The sequence below is a fragment of the Gobio gobio genome (genome assembly GCF_949357685.1).
Source record: "Gobio gobio genome assembly, chromosome: 14".
NCBI lineage: Eukaryota > Metazoa > Chordata > Actinopteri > Cypriniformes > Gobionidae > Gobio > Gobio gobio.
In genome coordinates, this window is record NC_137107.1 from 54,207,927 (window position 1) to 54,225,426 (window position 17,500).

Sequence of the window (17,500 nt, forward strand, 5' to 3'; positions counted from 1 at the left end):
ACGTTGCACACGGACATTTTCTTAAGGTGCAACAGGAAAAGTTTTTTTTTTTTGTGAGAAGTTGTTCTCCGTGTGAAGATTACAAGTGTTACTCGTGTTTTGAGTAAAGAAGTCAAGAAGATGTTTTTCTTTTTTGTGTTTTGAAACGGGTATTTTAAAGTGATCTCATTCCCTCTTGGTTATATGCAGCCAGCGAGGTGTGTATTACGTTTGTATTTCCCGAGTGTATTTGTATTTACCTCTTTATAGTGTATGTGAACGTGTTTATCTTTTACATTGTCATACTGTAGTTTGACGGTGGATTTCATTGACGGTGAATATGACGACGGAGAAAGGGATGACAAATGCAATAAATCCATCAGTAACCAGAACCGTGGTGTCGTTTATTTCCTGGAGGGAGTGATAGTCAAACTCGAACCTGCGTCAACGTTCCCGAAGCTGCTCGTGCCCGGCGCGAACCCGCGTCAACCCGCTTCAACGTTCCCGAAGCTGCTCGTGCACGGCCCAGACCACCAGCTGTGTCACACTCGGAAGGACGGGATGTAACGTTACACAGATAAGCCCACGTTTATCGTTAAGGACCTGCAGTTCATCAGTGTTTCATTAAGACGTCCATAAGTCAGACACTTAAGCTTGTGTTCTGAAAGGTGACAATAAGTTTGAACACTACAAGGGACTGTGTAACCTTAATAATAACAACTGTGGTTTAAATTGTATAAGGGGAATTTATTGATATTGTCTATTGAAGAAAGTAAGTGATTACAAAAAACAAAAAAACATTTTTGTGCACATTTAAGCAAGCCAATATCTTTCAGGGTTTTTTGTTGTTGAGTTTTTATTATTTTCTAAGGATGTTCACTTAAATGCAATATTACCAAGCCTTTACAATATTGATTTAATCAAAGGGTTGATCTAAAGGACATTGACCAAATTTAATTTGATTGTTTCAAAATAAATTCTGCTGTTAACTACACAGCTAATTGTAAGTGTGTACAGGCAATTCCCAGATAATGTAAGATGTCTCAAGCAAGTGAAAGGGAACTAGTGTCAGGGAAGTCTACCATTGTACAACAAGCAGTACAGCCTGCAGAGCCTCGTAGAAGTGAAAGAGATCGAAGATTAACAGAAAAGGGAAAGGAATTTCAGAAGGACAAAGTGAAAGGATTATTACTTCGCTTTGGCAGTATTTATGAACGCTGGAAAGTTTTGACTAAGGTGGCTAAAAAATCTGTAATCAAACAAGATCCCAGTGATATCCTCCAAGAACACATTAAAGGTATTCAAAGAGAAGAATCTGAGCTGAACAGTGTTTATGATGAATACCGAAAGATTGACAGCCCAGCTCATGACATGAGACGCAAGTTGGACAGATGTGCATCCGTCACCAGAATTGTAATACAGAATGCACAGTCTCAAATTCAAGGAAATGAGGAGGAGATTATTTGGCCTGATGCTTCATCTGTATTCGCATCTTCAACCTCCAGTGTTTCATTTCAGAGCAATAATTCTAAGTCTAATTCCATTCACTCTGCTGTATCCTCATCCAAAAGACAAGAAGCTGCTGCTGAGTATGCACATACACAGGCTGTATTGAAGATTATGGGTGAGCAAGAAAGCCACCAAGCAGAACTGCAGAGACTTGAAGCTGAGGATAAGTTAATAGTTGCAGACCAAGAAGCAGCTGCATCGACTCGCCGTCTTCAAAGAGAAAAGGAAGAAATCGAACGCAAGATAGAAAGAGAGAGACAAGAGGCTGCTTTGTTAAAGAGACAGCATGAAGAGAATGCTGCAAGAAAAAGGTCAGTTGAAAATTTGAAAAGAGAGCTTGAGCGTTTGGAAGAGCTAAAGAGGCTTAATGCAGCCAAAGCGAAGCTTCGCGTGTACAATGCAAATGAGTTCTATCCAACCCAGGACTTTGTACCACAAAACTCTGAGGCTGAGTTGCCTACAGATATGCAGATAATCTATCAAGCGAGTATTGCTGATCAGCATCCACCACTGCCAAGAGATGTGACTCCAAGAGGTGAACTCCAAAATGACATGCGAGAGCTGGTGAAGGTCTTAGCTGAAGCTATGACAGCAAACAGGCTACCCATTCCAGAGCCTTCAATATTTAGTGGGGATCCACTCAAGTTTAATCATTGGAAATCATCCTTTCAGACACTTATAGAGAAAAAGAATATTCCTACCGCAGAGAAAGTCTTCTTTCTTCAAAAATATGACGGAGGAGCTGCAAGAGAAGCCCTAGAAGGTCATTTTCTGGCTGGTTCAGAAGATTCATACAATGCAGCATGGGACCTGCTCAATGAAAGATATGGCCAACCCTTTGTAATTGCCAAGGCTTTCCGAGACAAACTACATACATGGCCAAAAATAACTTCAAGAGAGAGTTTTGAGTTGAGAAAATTTGTAGACCTTTTACGCAGTTGCGAAAGTGCTATGGCTAACAATGACAGTCTCCACATTCTTAATGATGGAATTGAGAATCAAAAGCTTACTGCCAAGTTACCTGACTGGTTAAGCTCCGGATGGAACCGAAAGGCCACACAATATCAACTTGAACACGGAAGGTTCCCAAACTTCAGTTATTTTGTGACGTTCCTTTCAATGGAGGCTAGCATCGCTTGCAACCCCATTACATCCTTCCATGCATTACGGCAAAGTGAATCTGATAAATCGAAGATCAGGAGCCAGAACATTATAACTTCAAAGAACCAAACCGTAGGTGCCAAGATCTTCACAACAAACACCACTGAAGGAAAAATAGTCACATGTGTGTTTTGTAAAAAGCCAGGACACAGCTTACACAAGTGCTATAAATTAAGAGAGAAGCCAGTTGCTGACCGCGTAAAATTTATGCAAAGTGAAAAACTGTGCTTCGGCTGTTTGAGCCCTGGCCACCAGTCTAAGAGCTGCACTAACCGGATGGTCTGCGATTCATGCTCAAGGAGGCACCCCACATGCCTGCACGAAGAACGTTCGAAAAGGGACCAAGAACTAAAGAAGGAACAATCTAAGGAAAGAACTCAACCACAAGACGTCACAAAGGAAACAACCTCTAACAGAGTTGTACAAGATACTAATAGTACACAGACGTCGGCAATAGTACCTGTCTATGTGTCAACGCCAAGTGATCCAGACAAGGAAGTTCTCGTCTATGCTCTGTTAGATTCACAGAGTGACTCTTCATTCATTCTTGATGAAGTGGCAGATGTTCTTGATACAAACACTGAACAAGTTAAGTTAAAACTATCTACAATGTCATCAAAGGGGACAATCATTCACTGTAAAAGACTTAATAGCCTACAAATAAGGGGCCTATTTTCCTCCAAGAAGTTAACTGTGCCGACAGTTTACACTCGTGACTTCATTCCTGCTAATCGCACACACATCCCAGTGCCTGAGACAGCAAAGGCATGGCCTCATTTGGAGCATCTTGCTGACCACATCGCGCCTCAAAAGGATTGCGAAATTGGTCTGTTGATTGGGTACAATTGCCCACAAGCTTTAATGCCACGAGAAGTCGTTTATGGAGAGGAAAGCCAGCCATTTGCTCAGAAGACCGACTTAGGATGGAGCATAGTGAGCTATGGTGACCCAGGTGAACACTACGGTGATGCAATTGGAGTAAGTCATCGCATCATTGTAAAACAAGTCATGCCTGAAGTGAATGCAATGGTCAAGCTTAAAGGAGAAGTCCACTTTGTTTGCAACACCCAGGTCAGTGAAATGGTCACTCCAGATGACATAATTAAGATGTTGGAATCTGATTTCAGTGAGAGAGCTGGAGACGAGACAACCTTCTCTCAAGAAGATCTTCACTTCTTGGCTAAACTGAAAGACGGAATCAGACAGAAGCAAGACGGTCATTTCGAAATGCCCTTACCTTTCAAACAAGACAGACCAAATCTACCAAATAATAAATCATGTGCTGTTCAACGCCTAATGTCCTTGGAACGAAGGCTCAAGAGAGACCAGCAATACCGCACTGACTACTTGGGGTTTATGAAAGACATCATTGCTCGTGGCGACGCAGAAAAGGTCCCTGGAGAAGAGCTTCACAATCAACCAGTCTGGTATATTCCCCACCACGGCGTATACAACCCCCAAAAGCCTGGGAAGATACGAGTGGTTTTTGATTGCTCAGCAAGGTTCCAAGAAACGTCACTGAATGACCAACTTCTTACTGGTCCAGAGCTCACAAACACCTTGGTGGGAGTCCTTTGTAGGTTTCGCAAAGGCCCGATTGCCATCATGTGTGACGTAGAAAAAATGTTTCACCAGTTCCATGTAAGGCCTGAGCACCAAGACTACCTCAGGTTTTTATGGTGGGAGAACGGTGATCTAGAGTCTCCACCCTCAATTTTTCGGATGAAGGTCCACCTATTTGGGGCAGCCTCCTCACCTGGATGTGCCAATTTTGGACTTAAGCATCTAGCCGCTCAAGGTCAGGATAAATTTAACCCAAGCACTGTTAAGTTCATCCAAAGGAATTTTTATGTTGACGATGGATTAGTGTGTGCAACATCTGATGCTGAAGCAATCCAACTGATTAAGGAAGCGAGAGACCTGTGCAGCACAGGCAAGCTTAGACTACACAAATTTATCTCCAACAGCAAGGAGGTGTTGAAATCAATACCGAAGGACGAATGTGCTGAAAGTGTCAAAGACATGGATATGGCTTTGGGAGAACCACTCATGGAAAGAGCTCTTGGCGTTCAATGGTGTGTATCCTCTGATGACTTCCAGTTCAGAGTGACCGTCAAGGAACACCCAAATACCAGAAGAGGAGTGCTTTCTACAGTAGCCTCCATCTACGATCCATTGGGTTTCGTAGCGCCTTTTATTCTCCGTGGAAAGCAGATCCTACAACAACTGTGTCGAGACAAAGTAACTTGGGATGAGCCGCTCCCACTAGAGCTAAGAGCACAGTGGGAAATCTGGCTAAAAGATCTTCGAAACTTATCTAATGTAAGGATCAGAAGGTGCTATATCCCAGATAACTTCAAGGATGTCAAGCAGTACGAACTTCACCACTTCTCAGATGCAAGTGTCATCGGTTATGGGGAATGTAGTTACCTCAGAGCAGTCGACATCAAGGGAGATGTTCACTGCACGCTAGTCATGGGAAAAGCACGGGTTGCTCCTACCAAGGTAACCACAGTACCACGGCTTGAGTTGTCAGCTGCAGTCGTAGCAGCAAGAACAAGTGTTATGCTCAGAAATGAGCTCGAAATAGAGGGTCTTCAAGAACATTTTTGGACTGACTCAAAGGTTGTCCTCGGCTATATAAACAATGATGCCAGGCGGTTTCATGTGTTTGTTGCGAACAGAATCCAAAGAATCAAGTCCACTACAGATCCTGCACAATGGCACTTTGTAAAGTCTGAAGATAATCCTGCGGATCATGCGTCGAGAGGTCTCTCCGCAGATCAGCTTGTTGCTTCAAATTGGTTCACTGGCCCAGATTTTTTATGCGAAAGAGAGCTACCCAGAGGAGATGTTATGGTGGGAGAAGTCTATGATGATGATCCGGAACTTAGAAAGGCCCTGGTGCTCAACACCAAGGTGAGGGAGAAGAGGTCATTGTTAGACCGCTTAACAAAGTTCTCTGACTGGAAAAGAGCTGTCAAGGCTATTGCTCTTCTAAAGCGCCATGCTAAGCAGATCAAGGGCATCAAAGATAAAGTAAGTGGAGCTACAAGGATTGAGGAAAGGCAGGAAGCAGAGCTGTTTATAATCAAGTTGGTTCAGAGGGAAGCATTCAGCAGTGAAATCAGAAGTATAAAGCAAGGCAAGGAAGTAAAACCCAAAGACAAGGTAAACAAACTACACAAACTGAGTCCGTTTGTAGATGAGCATGGTGTGCTTAGGGTTGGAGGACGTTTGACAAGATCTGTTCTTCATCCTCATGTCAAGCATCCTGCCATTGTGCCAAATAAGAGTCATGTATCGTCGTTGCTTATTAAGCACTACCATGAAAAGGTGCATCATCAAGGAAGAGGAATAACTGCCAATGAATTGCGATCCAATGGGGTATGGGTCATAGGATGCAGCAATGCAGTTGCCTCACATATTTACAAGTGCACAACATGCAGAAAGTACAGAAGGAACACACAAGATCCAAAAATGGCGGATTTGCCAGAAGAAAGAATGGAAATGACACCTCCTTTCACATATTGTGGCATAGACTGTTTTGGACCATTCTATGTGAAGGACGCAAGAAAGGAACTGAAGAAGTATGGTCTTGTTTTCACCTGTATGTGCTCTAGAGCCATACATATTGAAATGCTTGATGACCTCACTACAGATGCTTTTATCAACGCATTGCGTGGATTCATCGCAATACGAGGACACGTAAGACAGTTGAGATGTGATCAAGGTACTAACTTCGTAGGTGCAAAAGGAGAGTTCATGAATGCAATGAAGAATTTGGATCATGAACAGTTAAAGGAATATGGATGTGAGTTCATAATGAACTTCCCATCATCAAGCCACATGGGAGGCGTATGGGAGAGGCAAATAAGGACGATCAGAAGTGTTCTAACTGCAATCCTTGATCAGTCTGCTAAACGACTCGACAGTGCCTCGCTCAGAACCTTTCTGTATGAAGTGATGGCTATTATAAATAGCAGACCTCTGACAATCGAGCATTTAAATGACCCAACAAGCCTTGAACCTCTCACGCCCAATCACATTCTTATGATGAAGTCTAACATAATATTCCCACCTCCAGGTGAGTTTGTGAGTCAGGATCTATACTTGCGCAAGAGATGGCGTCAGGTGCAGTTTTTGGCAAACGAGTTTTGGACAAGGTGGAAGAAGGAGTATCTCCTTAATCTTCAGCAAAGACAAATATGGCAGAAAGAGAAGAGAAATACGAAGGTTAACGACATTGTCATCCTGCAGGAGGACAGTTCTCCACGTAACCGATGGAGATTGGCTAGGGTGACTGAGGTGTATCCGAGCACTGATGGAAAGGTTCGAAAGGTGAAACTGTTAATTAGTGACTCAACCTTAGACAGTCAGGGAAGACGCATTTCCAAGCCAGTCTACCTTGATAGGCCTGTACAAAAGACAGTTGTACTGCTTGAAGCCGAGTAAAGGTTATGGTTGCCATTTCATGAATACAGTATTTTATGTTACTGTAAGGTTTAAAGGCATACTGTATGGTTGAAATTAAGGTGTGAAAAGGTTTAAATTGTGAGGTGAAATGACAAATAGTCATTTGGTGGGAGTATAACTGTCATACATATTATTTCTGTTATTTAACATGTTTTTTGTTATATTTGTTTAATCTATTCATGAATATTGAGTGTTGAGGTTAACAAGGAACTAAAAGACATTTGCGTTGCACACGGACATTTTCTTAAGGTGCAACAGGAAAAGTTTTTTTTTTTTGTGAGAAGTTGTTCTCCGTGTGAAGATTACAAGTGTTACTCGTGTTTTGAGTAAAGAAGTCAAGAAGATGTTTTTCTTTTTTGTGTTTTGAAACGGGTATTTTAAAGTGATCTCATTCCCTCTTGGTTATATGCAGCCAGCGAGGTGTGTATTACGTTTATATTTCCCGAGTGTATTTGTATTTACCTCTTTATAGTGTATGTGAACGTGTTTATCTTTTACATTGTCATACTGTAGTTTGACGGTGGATTTCATTGACGGTGAATATGACGACGGAGAAAGGGATGACAAATGCAATAAATCCATCAGTAACCAGAACCGTGGTGTCGTTTATTTCCTGGAGGGAGTGATAGAGTGAGTCTGTGAGTGAGTGTGAGTGTGTGTGTGTGTGTGTGAGTGAGTGTGAGTGAGTGTGAGTGTGTGTGTGTTTGTGTTTGTGAGTGAGTGTGAGTGAGTGAGTGAGTGTGTGAGTGAGTGAGTCTGTGAGTGAGTGTGAGTGTGTGAGTGTGTGTGTGAGTGAGTGTGAGTGAGTGTGAGTGTGTGTGAGTGAGTGTGAGTGTGTGTGTGAGTGAGTGTGAGTGTGAGTGAGTGTGAGTGAGTGTGTGTGAGTGAGTGTGAGTGTGTGAGTGAGTGTGTGAGTGAGTGAGTGAGTGTGTTTGTGAGTGAGTGTGTGAGTGTGTGTGTGTGTGTGTGTGTGTGTGTGTGTGTGTGTGTGTGTGTGTGTGTGTGTGTGTGTGTGTGTGTGTGTGTGTGTGTGTGTGTGTGTGTGTGTTGTGTTTGTGAGTGAGTGTGAGTGAGTGAGTGAGTGTGTGAGTGAGTGAGTCTGTGAGTGAGTGTGAGTGTGTGAGTGTGTGTGTGAGTGAGTGTGAGTGAGTGTGAGTGTGTGTGAGTGAGTGTGAGTGTGTGTGTGAGTGAGTGTGAGTGTGAGTGTGTTTGTGTTTGTGAGTGAGTGTGAGTGAGTGAGTGAGTGTGTGAGTGAGTGAGTGAGTCTGTGAGTGAGTGTGAGTGTGTGAGTGAGTGTGAGTGTGTGTGAGTGAGTGTGAGTGAGTGTGTGAGAGTGTGAGTGTGAGTGTGTTTGTGTTTGTGAGTGAGTGTGAGTGTGTTTGTGTTTGTGAGTGAGTGTGAGTGAGTGAGTGAGTGAGTGTGTGAGTGAGTGAGTCTGTGAGTGAGTGTGAGTGAGTGTGAGTGTGTGTGAGTGAGTGTGAGTGAGTGTGTGTGAGTGAGTGTGAGTGTGTGAGTGAGTGTGTGAGTGAGTGAGTGAGTGTGTTTGTGAGTGAGTGTGTGAGTGTGTGTGTGTGTGTGTGTGTGTGTGTGTGTGTGTGTGTGTGTGTGTGTGTGTGAGTCTGAGTGTGTGAGTGTGAGTGAGTGAGTGAGTGAGTGTGAGTGTGTTTGTGAGTGAGTTTGTGTGAGTGTGAGAGTGAGTGTGAGTGTGTGTGTGTGTGTGTGTGTGTGTGTGTGTGTGTGTGTGTGTGTGTGTGTGTGTGTGTGTGTGTGTGTGTGTGTGTGTGTGTGTGCGTGTGTGTGTGTGTGTGTGTTTACCTCTGTCTGAGTGTGAGCTCTCGTGTCGATCTGCTGGCCTGAAACCGTTTAAAGTGAGGAACGAGGTCGGGGCCCAAACGGATGTAAGCGCCTCTGTTGCTGCCCACATCATAGTAATTAGAGGCCGAAAATATTGTCAAAACCTGCAAAAGAATCGACAGAACGAATTACAGTAAAACTGGATGGATGGAAGGATATGTGGATACTAGATGGGTGGATGGATGGGTAAATGTAATGGATGGATGGATGGAAACTAGATGGGTGGATGGATTAGTAAATTTAATGGGTGGATGGATGGAAGGATGTGTGGATACTAGATGGGTGGATGGATGGGTAAATGTAATGGGTGGATGGATGGATGGATGGATGGATGTGTGGATACTAGATGGGTGGATGGATGGATGGGTAAATGTAATGGAAGGATGTGTGGATACTGAAAGATTATATGTGTATATATTCTGAGTGTACATTTTCTGCTAACTTCATTTTCTGAGCATGAGAAAGGCAACAGGTGTCTCCTGTTTTATCAGCTCTTGGTGTGTGCGCAAGCACATTCCATTATCAGGCCGTGTGTACAGAAACGCACAAACCTAGCTGTTATCATTTCTATGCGACCAGTATGTTCCTATTTTTGCTACTACCAAGGACGTTCAACTGTTGAACTTATCTCTACTCTTCTGTTCTTATAATGGACACACACACCTAACTGAAAGGGCGTGGAATAATGGTATAAATATCACTGTCTTTTTGCTGTATCTCTGAGAGCTGCATTCTGAATAAACCATATTGACTTAATTCGTGTGGTTCGTTGACTTGCACTCTCCCAGGATCCTGAAGCTGTTTACTGATTGCTGAGCAGAGACTGAGACACACAAAGACACAGGGAATCAAATTTCTTACAGTGTTCTGGGGGCTCGTCCGGGATACATCCAGACAGGTAAGAGATAAAATCAATTTTTTACCTGTTCTGGTTGTATCTCAAACTTAAGGGAAAATTGTATAAATTCTAGACGTACAATTATAGACTAAGTAAACTGTGTGTGTCAGTGCCTGGCCAGTTAATTTGGGAAAATGGGTCAAACATATCCAAAACCAGAACCAAGTGAAACCCCTAAGGTATGGATGGAAAGATGTAGTTGGGGGTATTATACAAATCCATATTTGGATAATTAAGCTGGCTGGACAGAAGGTGCACAATGGCGTAGTTATCCCAGGGAAGGAACTTTCGACCCTGGATTCCTACGAAGTGCGTTCGACCTAATTTATGGGCGACAGGGCGACCCAAATTGGGATTATGACTACATGAAAGGGGGATATGACGTGTGGTATAAAATGGCTGATGTATGGCGAGACAAAACTCGAGCATATGTCCCAAAGGCCGTCTTAAAGACTGTTCCTAACCCTGAGAAATTTAAAAAGAAAAAACCTGCAGCTGATAAGTCAGAAGATTTTGCCTTGTCACGGGAAAATCCTCCCCCTTATGTTCCACCGCCTAATTTAGTGTGTGTTTCGAAATCGTCGACGTCTGCGCCTCTGCAAATTTCTGAAAAACCTAGAGAAAATAAGAAAGAACAAAAGATAAGAGAAATACCGAAAATCTACCCTTCACTTCTTACAAGTGAAGAGATAGAGCAGGAATGTGATGATAATGAGTATATGGACGATTCAGGACCAGACTCCGGGTCCGTAATCGATCCTCCTAAAGTGCAAAATGTGGCAGCCGTATGGATGGAGCGAAGAGGGGGAATTGACATTCAACCCCCATCTCCAAGCGCTCTAAAAGATATAATTGATCTGTTGCCTAGCCCGTCGAAACCAATACCGTTCGTAGATATGCTGATTAGAACATCTCGTCACTGTCAGTTAGTGGGTGCGGATTATAGGTTTATCCTACAATGCAAGTTAGGAGACGCGTATGATGAAGATACGTTGATACAAGCCGTGCCCGTGTTGGCACCAGAAACTGATAAAGTAGACACGTACAAGGAAGAAGAAGAGGAGGGATCCAGGAAATCAAGGAAAACGTTTACTAAACTTAAGTGGCGCGACGAGTCGGCTGGAATGCTTAAGAGATTGGAAAAAGATTTGAAAAAGTATCTGTTAAACCTAAAAGCAGCAAACCGTGACTTATCACAGGTCACTAACTGTAAACAAGAAAAAGATGAACCGCCCTCTCAGTTCATAAAGCGATTTACTGATGTTTGGATGAATGTTGGTGGGTTGGAGCTAAAACCTGACGAACCAAACCCGATGTTTATCTCAACCTTTATGGCTAGTTGCACTCCGGCCCATCAGGATACGCTCAAACATCATCTAAGTGACAGAAGTACACTGAAAATAAAAGATGCTGCAGCCAAAATTCGGACGCTAGAATCAGATGGGTTATTTCAGATCCAGGGCACGAAGAAAAATGTAGCCTGCGTCGCAGTTCAAAATCAGGGACAGGGCCAGTATAGGGGTAAGAAGACAGGGAAATGCAATTACTGTCAGAAGCCAGGACATTGGTATAAGGAGTGCAGAAAACGTATAGCTGATGAGCAAAAGGGCGCCGTCTTGAAGACGGGAAGGAGACCACTGTCTGTGCCCATGTATGGTGCTGGACCTGCTTGGCAGGGTCCTCAGCAGTATGAGCAAGCTGGGTATAATAACTATGGCCCACAGCGCAGCGCTGGGCCGGCTGACGCTCCTCCTCCTCCTCCTCCTCCCCACAATGCAGGAAGAGGGGGGCCGAGCCCATATCACCAGTACTAGGGCTGCCCACAGAGCAAAAACCCCAGCGACAGCTGCTGTAATGAGGCTTTATTATCTGTCAACTTTGATTCGCCACTCAGCAGTGATGTACCAACTGTCGATTTGAATGTAAATGGTTCAATATACAGCTTTATCTTAGATACAGGGGCTACCATGTCCTCGCTGGGGTCTACATATGAGGGACCTATCTCTGGAAAAACTATTAGCTCTGTGGGAATTGATGGGGTCCCTTTTGAGAGTTACTTAACTCCTCCTTTTCTAATATTTTGTGATGATGACCCTGACACTCGGCTGAGACACCGTTTTGTGTTCATGGAAGGGTCACCCTTCAACCTTTTAGGAAGGGATCTGATGTCAAAATTGTGCCTAAACTTCTGTTTTTCTGGCTCTAAGCTCACTGTAAATAGCTCTGCAGCAAAAAATAATTGTTTGATGGCAATACATGGGGCTGTAGTTCCTCATAATTTTGCCTGCATGTCCCAAACAGGGGAGCAAATTTTAGATGGTCTTGGGCTGCCCGATCATCTATGGGCCACACATAAAAATGACGTAGGCTTTGTCAACTGTCAACCATACGAGGCCACAGTTAGACACCACGACCCTGTGTACAGAAAACAATATCCCCTGTCTGAAGACAAAGCTCTGGGTATTGACAAGGTCTTAAGTTCATTGATGGAACAGGGAGTGGTCGTGCCATGTAAAAGCCCATACAACACGCCTGTGAATCCAGTTAAGAAGCCTGATGGCACCTGGCGATTCACTCAAGACTTGAGGGCAATTAATGAGATTATTGTGCCAGTAGCCCCAGTGGTCCCTGATGTACCGACCATTATGTCATCAATTAAGTCAGATCATGAATATTTCTCTGTTGTTGACTTATGTTCTGCCTTTTTTAGTGTCCCAGTGCATCCTAACACACAGCAATTGTTTGCATTTACGCACCGCGGCCGACAGTTCACGTGGACCAGAATGCCACAAGGGTTTGTTGACTCACCAGCGGTCTTCACACAGGTAATTAGGGATTGTTTGTCTGATCTAAAGCTGCCCACAAATTCATGCATGTTGCAGTATGCCGACGACATCCTGGTGACTGGCGAAAGTGATTCAGACTGCAAAGAGGCTACTGCCTGCCTTCTGCAGCGATTGGCTGACTGTGGTTTCAAGGTGTCAAAGCAGAAGCTTCAGTTCTGCTTACCACAAGTCAATTATTTAGGCAATGTGCTCTCAAAGGGCCAAAAGCTGCTATCACCAGAGAGAATTAAAATTATTGTTGACACCAAACGACCAGCAACAAAACACGCACTAATGGCTTTTCTTGGTCTGATTAATTACTGTCGTCAGTGGATCCCTGATTGCTCATACCATGACAAAACACTCAGAAGTGCTTTTACTCATGAGGACCCCATGACAGGTCCATTGACCTGGACGCAGCCGATGTTGAACTCATACGAGGCCCTGAAGTCAGCCTTGTGTTCAGCACCGGCCCTGGGGCTGCCTAACTATGATTTACCTTTTCATCTATATGTTACACATCATGGTGATGTGGCCAGTGCGGTGCTGGCCCAGGAACATGGGGGAGGGTTTAGACCATGTTCATATCTGTCCAAATCTCTTGATAATGTGGCGAAAGGCCTGCCAGCCTGCTTGAAGGCGATTGCTGCGGCTGCAGTAATGGTTGGTGACTGTCAAAAGATTGTACAAGGTCATCACTTGACATTACACTGTGCTCATCAGATTCAGTACATGCTTAGGCATTTATCCACCCAACACTTGTCAGTCCAACGACGGAGTGGATACGAGGGTGTGTTGTTGAATACTGAAAACCTGGTGGTCAAGCCTACTTCATCACATGACACAGTAGCACATGCCTTACAACGACTGATTCATGCACAGGATGATTGTGAAGCTGATGAACATGATTGTATGATGACAATAACTACTGATTGTTCCATCAGGCCTGACATGCTGTCCACTCCAATAGAGGGCGCCAGATCGCTATTTGTGGATGGCTCTTGTTCCAAACCACAAGATGGGGTATATCTGTGTGGATATGCCGTTTGTGAGTTACCAGACAAAACATTAGAATCCTATTCTCTGCCTTTTTCATCAGCACAGGCCGCTGAATTGATTGCTCTGACCAGAGCCTGTACGTTGGCTGAGGATGAGGATGTCAACATTTATACTGACAGCAGGTACGCTTTTGGTGTGGCACACGATTTTGGCCAGATCTGGGCTACTAGAGGCTACGTTGCTGCTGATGGTAAGCCTATAGCCCATGGATCGTTAGTAATGGATCTAATACAGGCATGTAGACTACCTCGACGTTTGGCCATAATTAAAACCAAAGGTCATTCATATGACAACACGAGGGAAGCTAAAGGCAACTCTTTAGCTGACAAAATGGCAAAAGAGGGGGCTTTATCAGGTAAAATGCCTCCATGGTTAAATATAACCGCAGTATCAGCTGACCCACAGGTCCTTACCTGTGGTATGATACCAAATACAGACTTAAGAGCAATGCAGGCCTCGGCATCTGACTCTGACAGGGCCTACTGGAACCACATGGGTGGGGTTGAAAATTCATTGGGTATTATCATTGATGGTCATGGCCGCGTTTGTGTGCCAGCCTCATGTGCTTACTTCCTCATTTGGGAGTTTCATGGTGTCACACACCGCGGCCAAAGAGGGGTATACGAGGATATGTCTAAATTTTTATGTATTCAAGATTTGGCAGCAAGAATACAGGACACATTAGGGAGATGTGTGACATGTGCAATGAATAATACTACGAAACCAGTAGCGAAACATCAAATTTTACCGCTACCAGATAGTCCGTTACAACAATGGCAAGTGGACTTTACGCACTTACCTAAGAAAGGTCCGTACAAATACTTATTGGTATTCATTGATAAATTTTCAAGGTGGATTGAGGCTTTCCCGTGTGCTAAGGAGGATGCGAAGACAGTTGTAACACACTTAATGAAGGAAATTATACCTAGATATGGTATACCACTCGCCATAGACTCAGACAAAGGCCCTGCTTTCATCGCAAAATTGCTAATGGATATGACAAAACAATTACAGATTACGTGGCAGCACCACATACCGTACCATCCACAATCGTCCGGAATTGTGGAACGGGCCAACCGCACCATCAAAGACAAATTGAGAAAAGCAATGCACACAGCTGGTCATAATGACTGGCCAAAATTGTTACCTGTTGTCCTAGCCGAAATGAGAATGGCACCCCATAAGGGTCTAAAAGGGCTATCCCCATATGAAATGGTAATGGGTCGTCCATTCCCCGCCCCCTGGAAAGGAGGTGGGATTCTTGGAGGTGTTGGATGTGATGTGCCCCTGGGGGAATATGCTAGATTATTATGTGAGGTACTCCATGAAAACTGGAGGAAGCTGCATTCGAGTTCTGCACCACTACCATTAGACCCAACACACCCATTCAAAATTGGGGACGAAGTGATGGTCAAACAATTCTTAAAGATGGGGGATTCTTTTGAAACTACAAAGTATAGCTCCCCGACAAAAATTGTGGCGGTAACTCGAACTGCAGCACTAACGGAATCTTTTCCACAGTGGATCCACGCTACAAGGTTGAAGAAAATCCCTGGACAAGCTGCTAACTAATTTTGTGTGTTACAGGTGTCCCAGGACGTGTGCATTAATGGAAATGCAATGGCAATAATTGTAGGGAATAACCATGTCTGTCTAGGTTTACTAGAGCTGTCCGATACCTGAACAAGGGGCCACTTGGGTAGGGTTTGAAAAAACCACTACTGCGTCAAAGGGCGGAGAGGCTGGGGCTGTGCGTGACCTGGACTGACTGGGACTGACCACGATTCTTTGCTGGCTGACTGTCTGTTATCGCATAGCAGAGGAGCTGAACACGCAGCGCTGCTCATGAAATAACACTCATCAGCACCAATATCCTTTCTGATTTTATTTTTTTGCTTTGGTACCATTTTAGCATCATCATTATTTTCTGTATTGTTATTATTGTTGTATTGATATTAAGCATACTCTCAGAATGCAGCCGTATTATGTGTATGTAATTGTTCTCTGTATGACATGTACCTTGGCTGTAAAGCCAACGGATAATTTGTTTTGGCAATATGCTAGTTCTGTCGCTCGAGGCGTCACCGATGAATCATGTTACGTATGTCAACAAATAATGTCGTCTGTAATTGGTATCTCTATGCCCGTGCTAGACCAATCTTTATACGATCATTCATGCACCTATGTGTACGTATGGCCTGGAGGAAGAGATTTTGCATGGCTCCCTCGAGCCCAATGCATGGACCACTCTCAGAATGGCTCCCGGCCCCAACACCCCTTCCTACCTGAGCATATCAACATCAGGCCCGTCTTTCCAAAGAATTTTATATTTACTAAATGTTATCAAGGCACTAGCACCAATCCATCCGACCCCAGGGGTCGGATTAGGCGAGAGATGTGTAAAGAGGTGATCAGTGAACAACCACTCTGGACCTCTTTCAATGCCACCACCGTACACGTCAACACGATGAAAAAGACATTATTAAAGATATTTGAGTCATATGGTAATATTACTTTCAGATTACACCTTGATTGGTGGTGGTATTGTGGCCCAGGAGACCTATTCAAAGATATACCGGAAAACTGGTCCGGTCTGTGTGCCCCACTTCAGTTATCTTACCCAATCCAGATATTCCAGCAAACTAACCAGCCTAGGCCCACGCATCATCGACTGAGAAGGGACGTATCCATGGATGAAGTCCCTAAAGACCACCGCCTGACCTCCCACTGGACTCGTTGGTGGACCTCCATGTTCCCCCAAAAGGGAACTGCAGATCAATGGGTTCACATCGAGGTCCTTCATTATCGACTGGCAAAGTTTGTCAATGACACCACTGATGGTATGACCGGAGTGAGAAAAGAACTAGGTGCCCTGCGCCTGATGACCATGCAAAACCGCCTGGCATTGGACATGCTCCTGGCTGATAAAGGGGGCGTCTGTGCCATGGTGGGGGATCAGTGCTGCACCTTTGTCCCAGCTGAGGATGAAGCTGAAGGAGCTGTGGGCCATGCTGTGGAAGAGATGAGGAAAACAGCGAAGAAGTTGTATAAGGATGAAACTAGAGAAAAGGATTGGGGTTGGGGCTTCCTGCATTCCGTATTTGGTTGGGTCACGCCATTTGTAACTATGTTAATGCCAATATTGCTGATTCTACTGGCTGTCTGTATTTTTGGGCCATGCTTACTGCAATGTTTGATGAATCGAGTGTACGCTACTGTCTCTAGCTTGACACCATCACATCGTTATGAACCAACTGCTCAACGTTAAGCTTTCAGCTTAAAAGAGGGGATTGAAAGATTATATGTGTATATATTCTGAGTGTACATTTTCTGCTAACTTCATTTTCTGAGCATGAGAAAGGCAACAGGTGTCTCCTGTTTTATCAGCTCTTGGTGTGTGCGCAAGCACATTCCATTATCAGGCCGTGTGTACAGAAACGCACAAACCTAGCTGTTATCATTTCTATGCGACCAGTATGTTCCTATTTTTGCTACTACCAAGGACGTTCAACTGTTGAACTTATCTCTACTCTTCTGTTCTTATAATGGACACACACACCTAACTGAAAGGGCGTGGAATAATGGTATAAATATCACTGTCTTTTTGCTGTATCTCTGAGAGCTGCATTCTGAATAAACCATATTGACTTAATTCGTGTGGTTCGTTGACTTGCACTCTCCCAGGATCCTGAAGCTGTTTACTGATTGCTGAGCAGAGACTGAGACACACAAAGACACA

The 17,500-nt window shown here is 44.0% G+C and overlaps 1 protein-coding gene across 3 annotated transcripts in view; it reads right to left on the bottom strand.

The window, feature by feature from the left end:
* ppef2b (protein phosphatase with EF-hand domain 2b) overlaps positions 1 to 17,500 on the bottom strand; it is a 54,692-nt gene that overhangs the window by 7,503 nt on the left and 29,689 nt on the right. For all 3 annotated transcript variants that reach the window (XR_013817857.1, XM_079834301.1, XM_079834302.1), the window contains one exon: positions 8,941 to 9,083. Coding sequence is in view for 2 of the 3 variants with exons in the window: in XM_079834301.1 (XP_079690427.1) it covers positions 8,941 to 9,083 (143 nt within the window). In the remaining variant the exon portion in view is untranslated. The remainder of the gene's footprint in view (positions 1 to 8,940; positions 9,084 to 17,500) is intronic.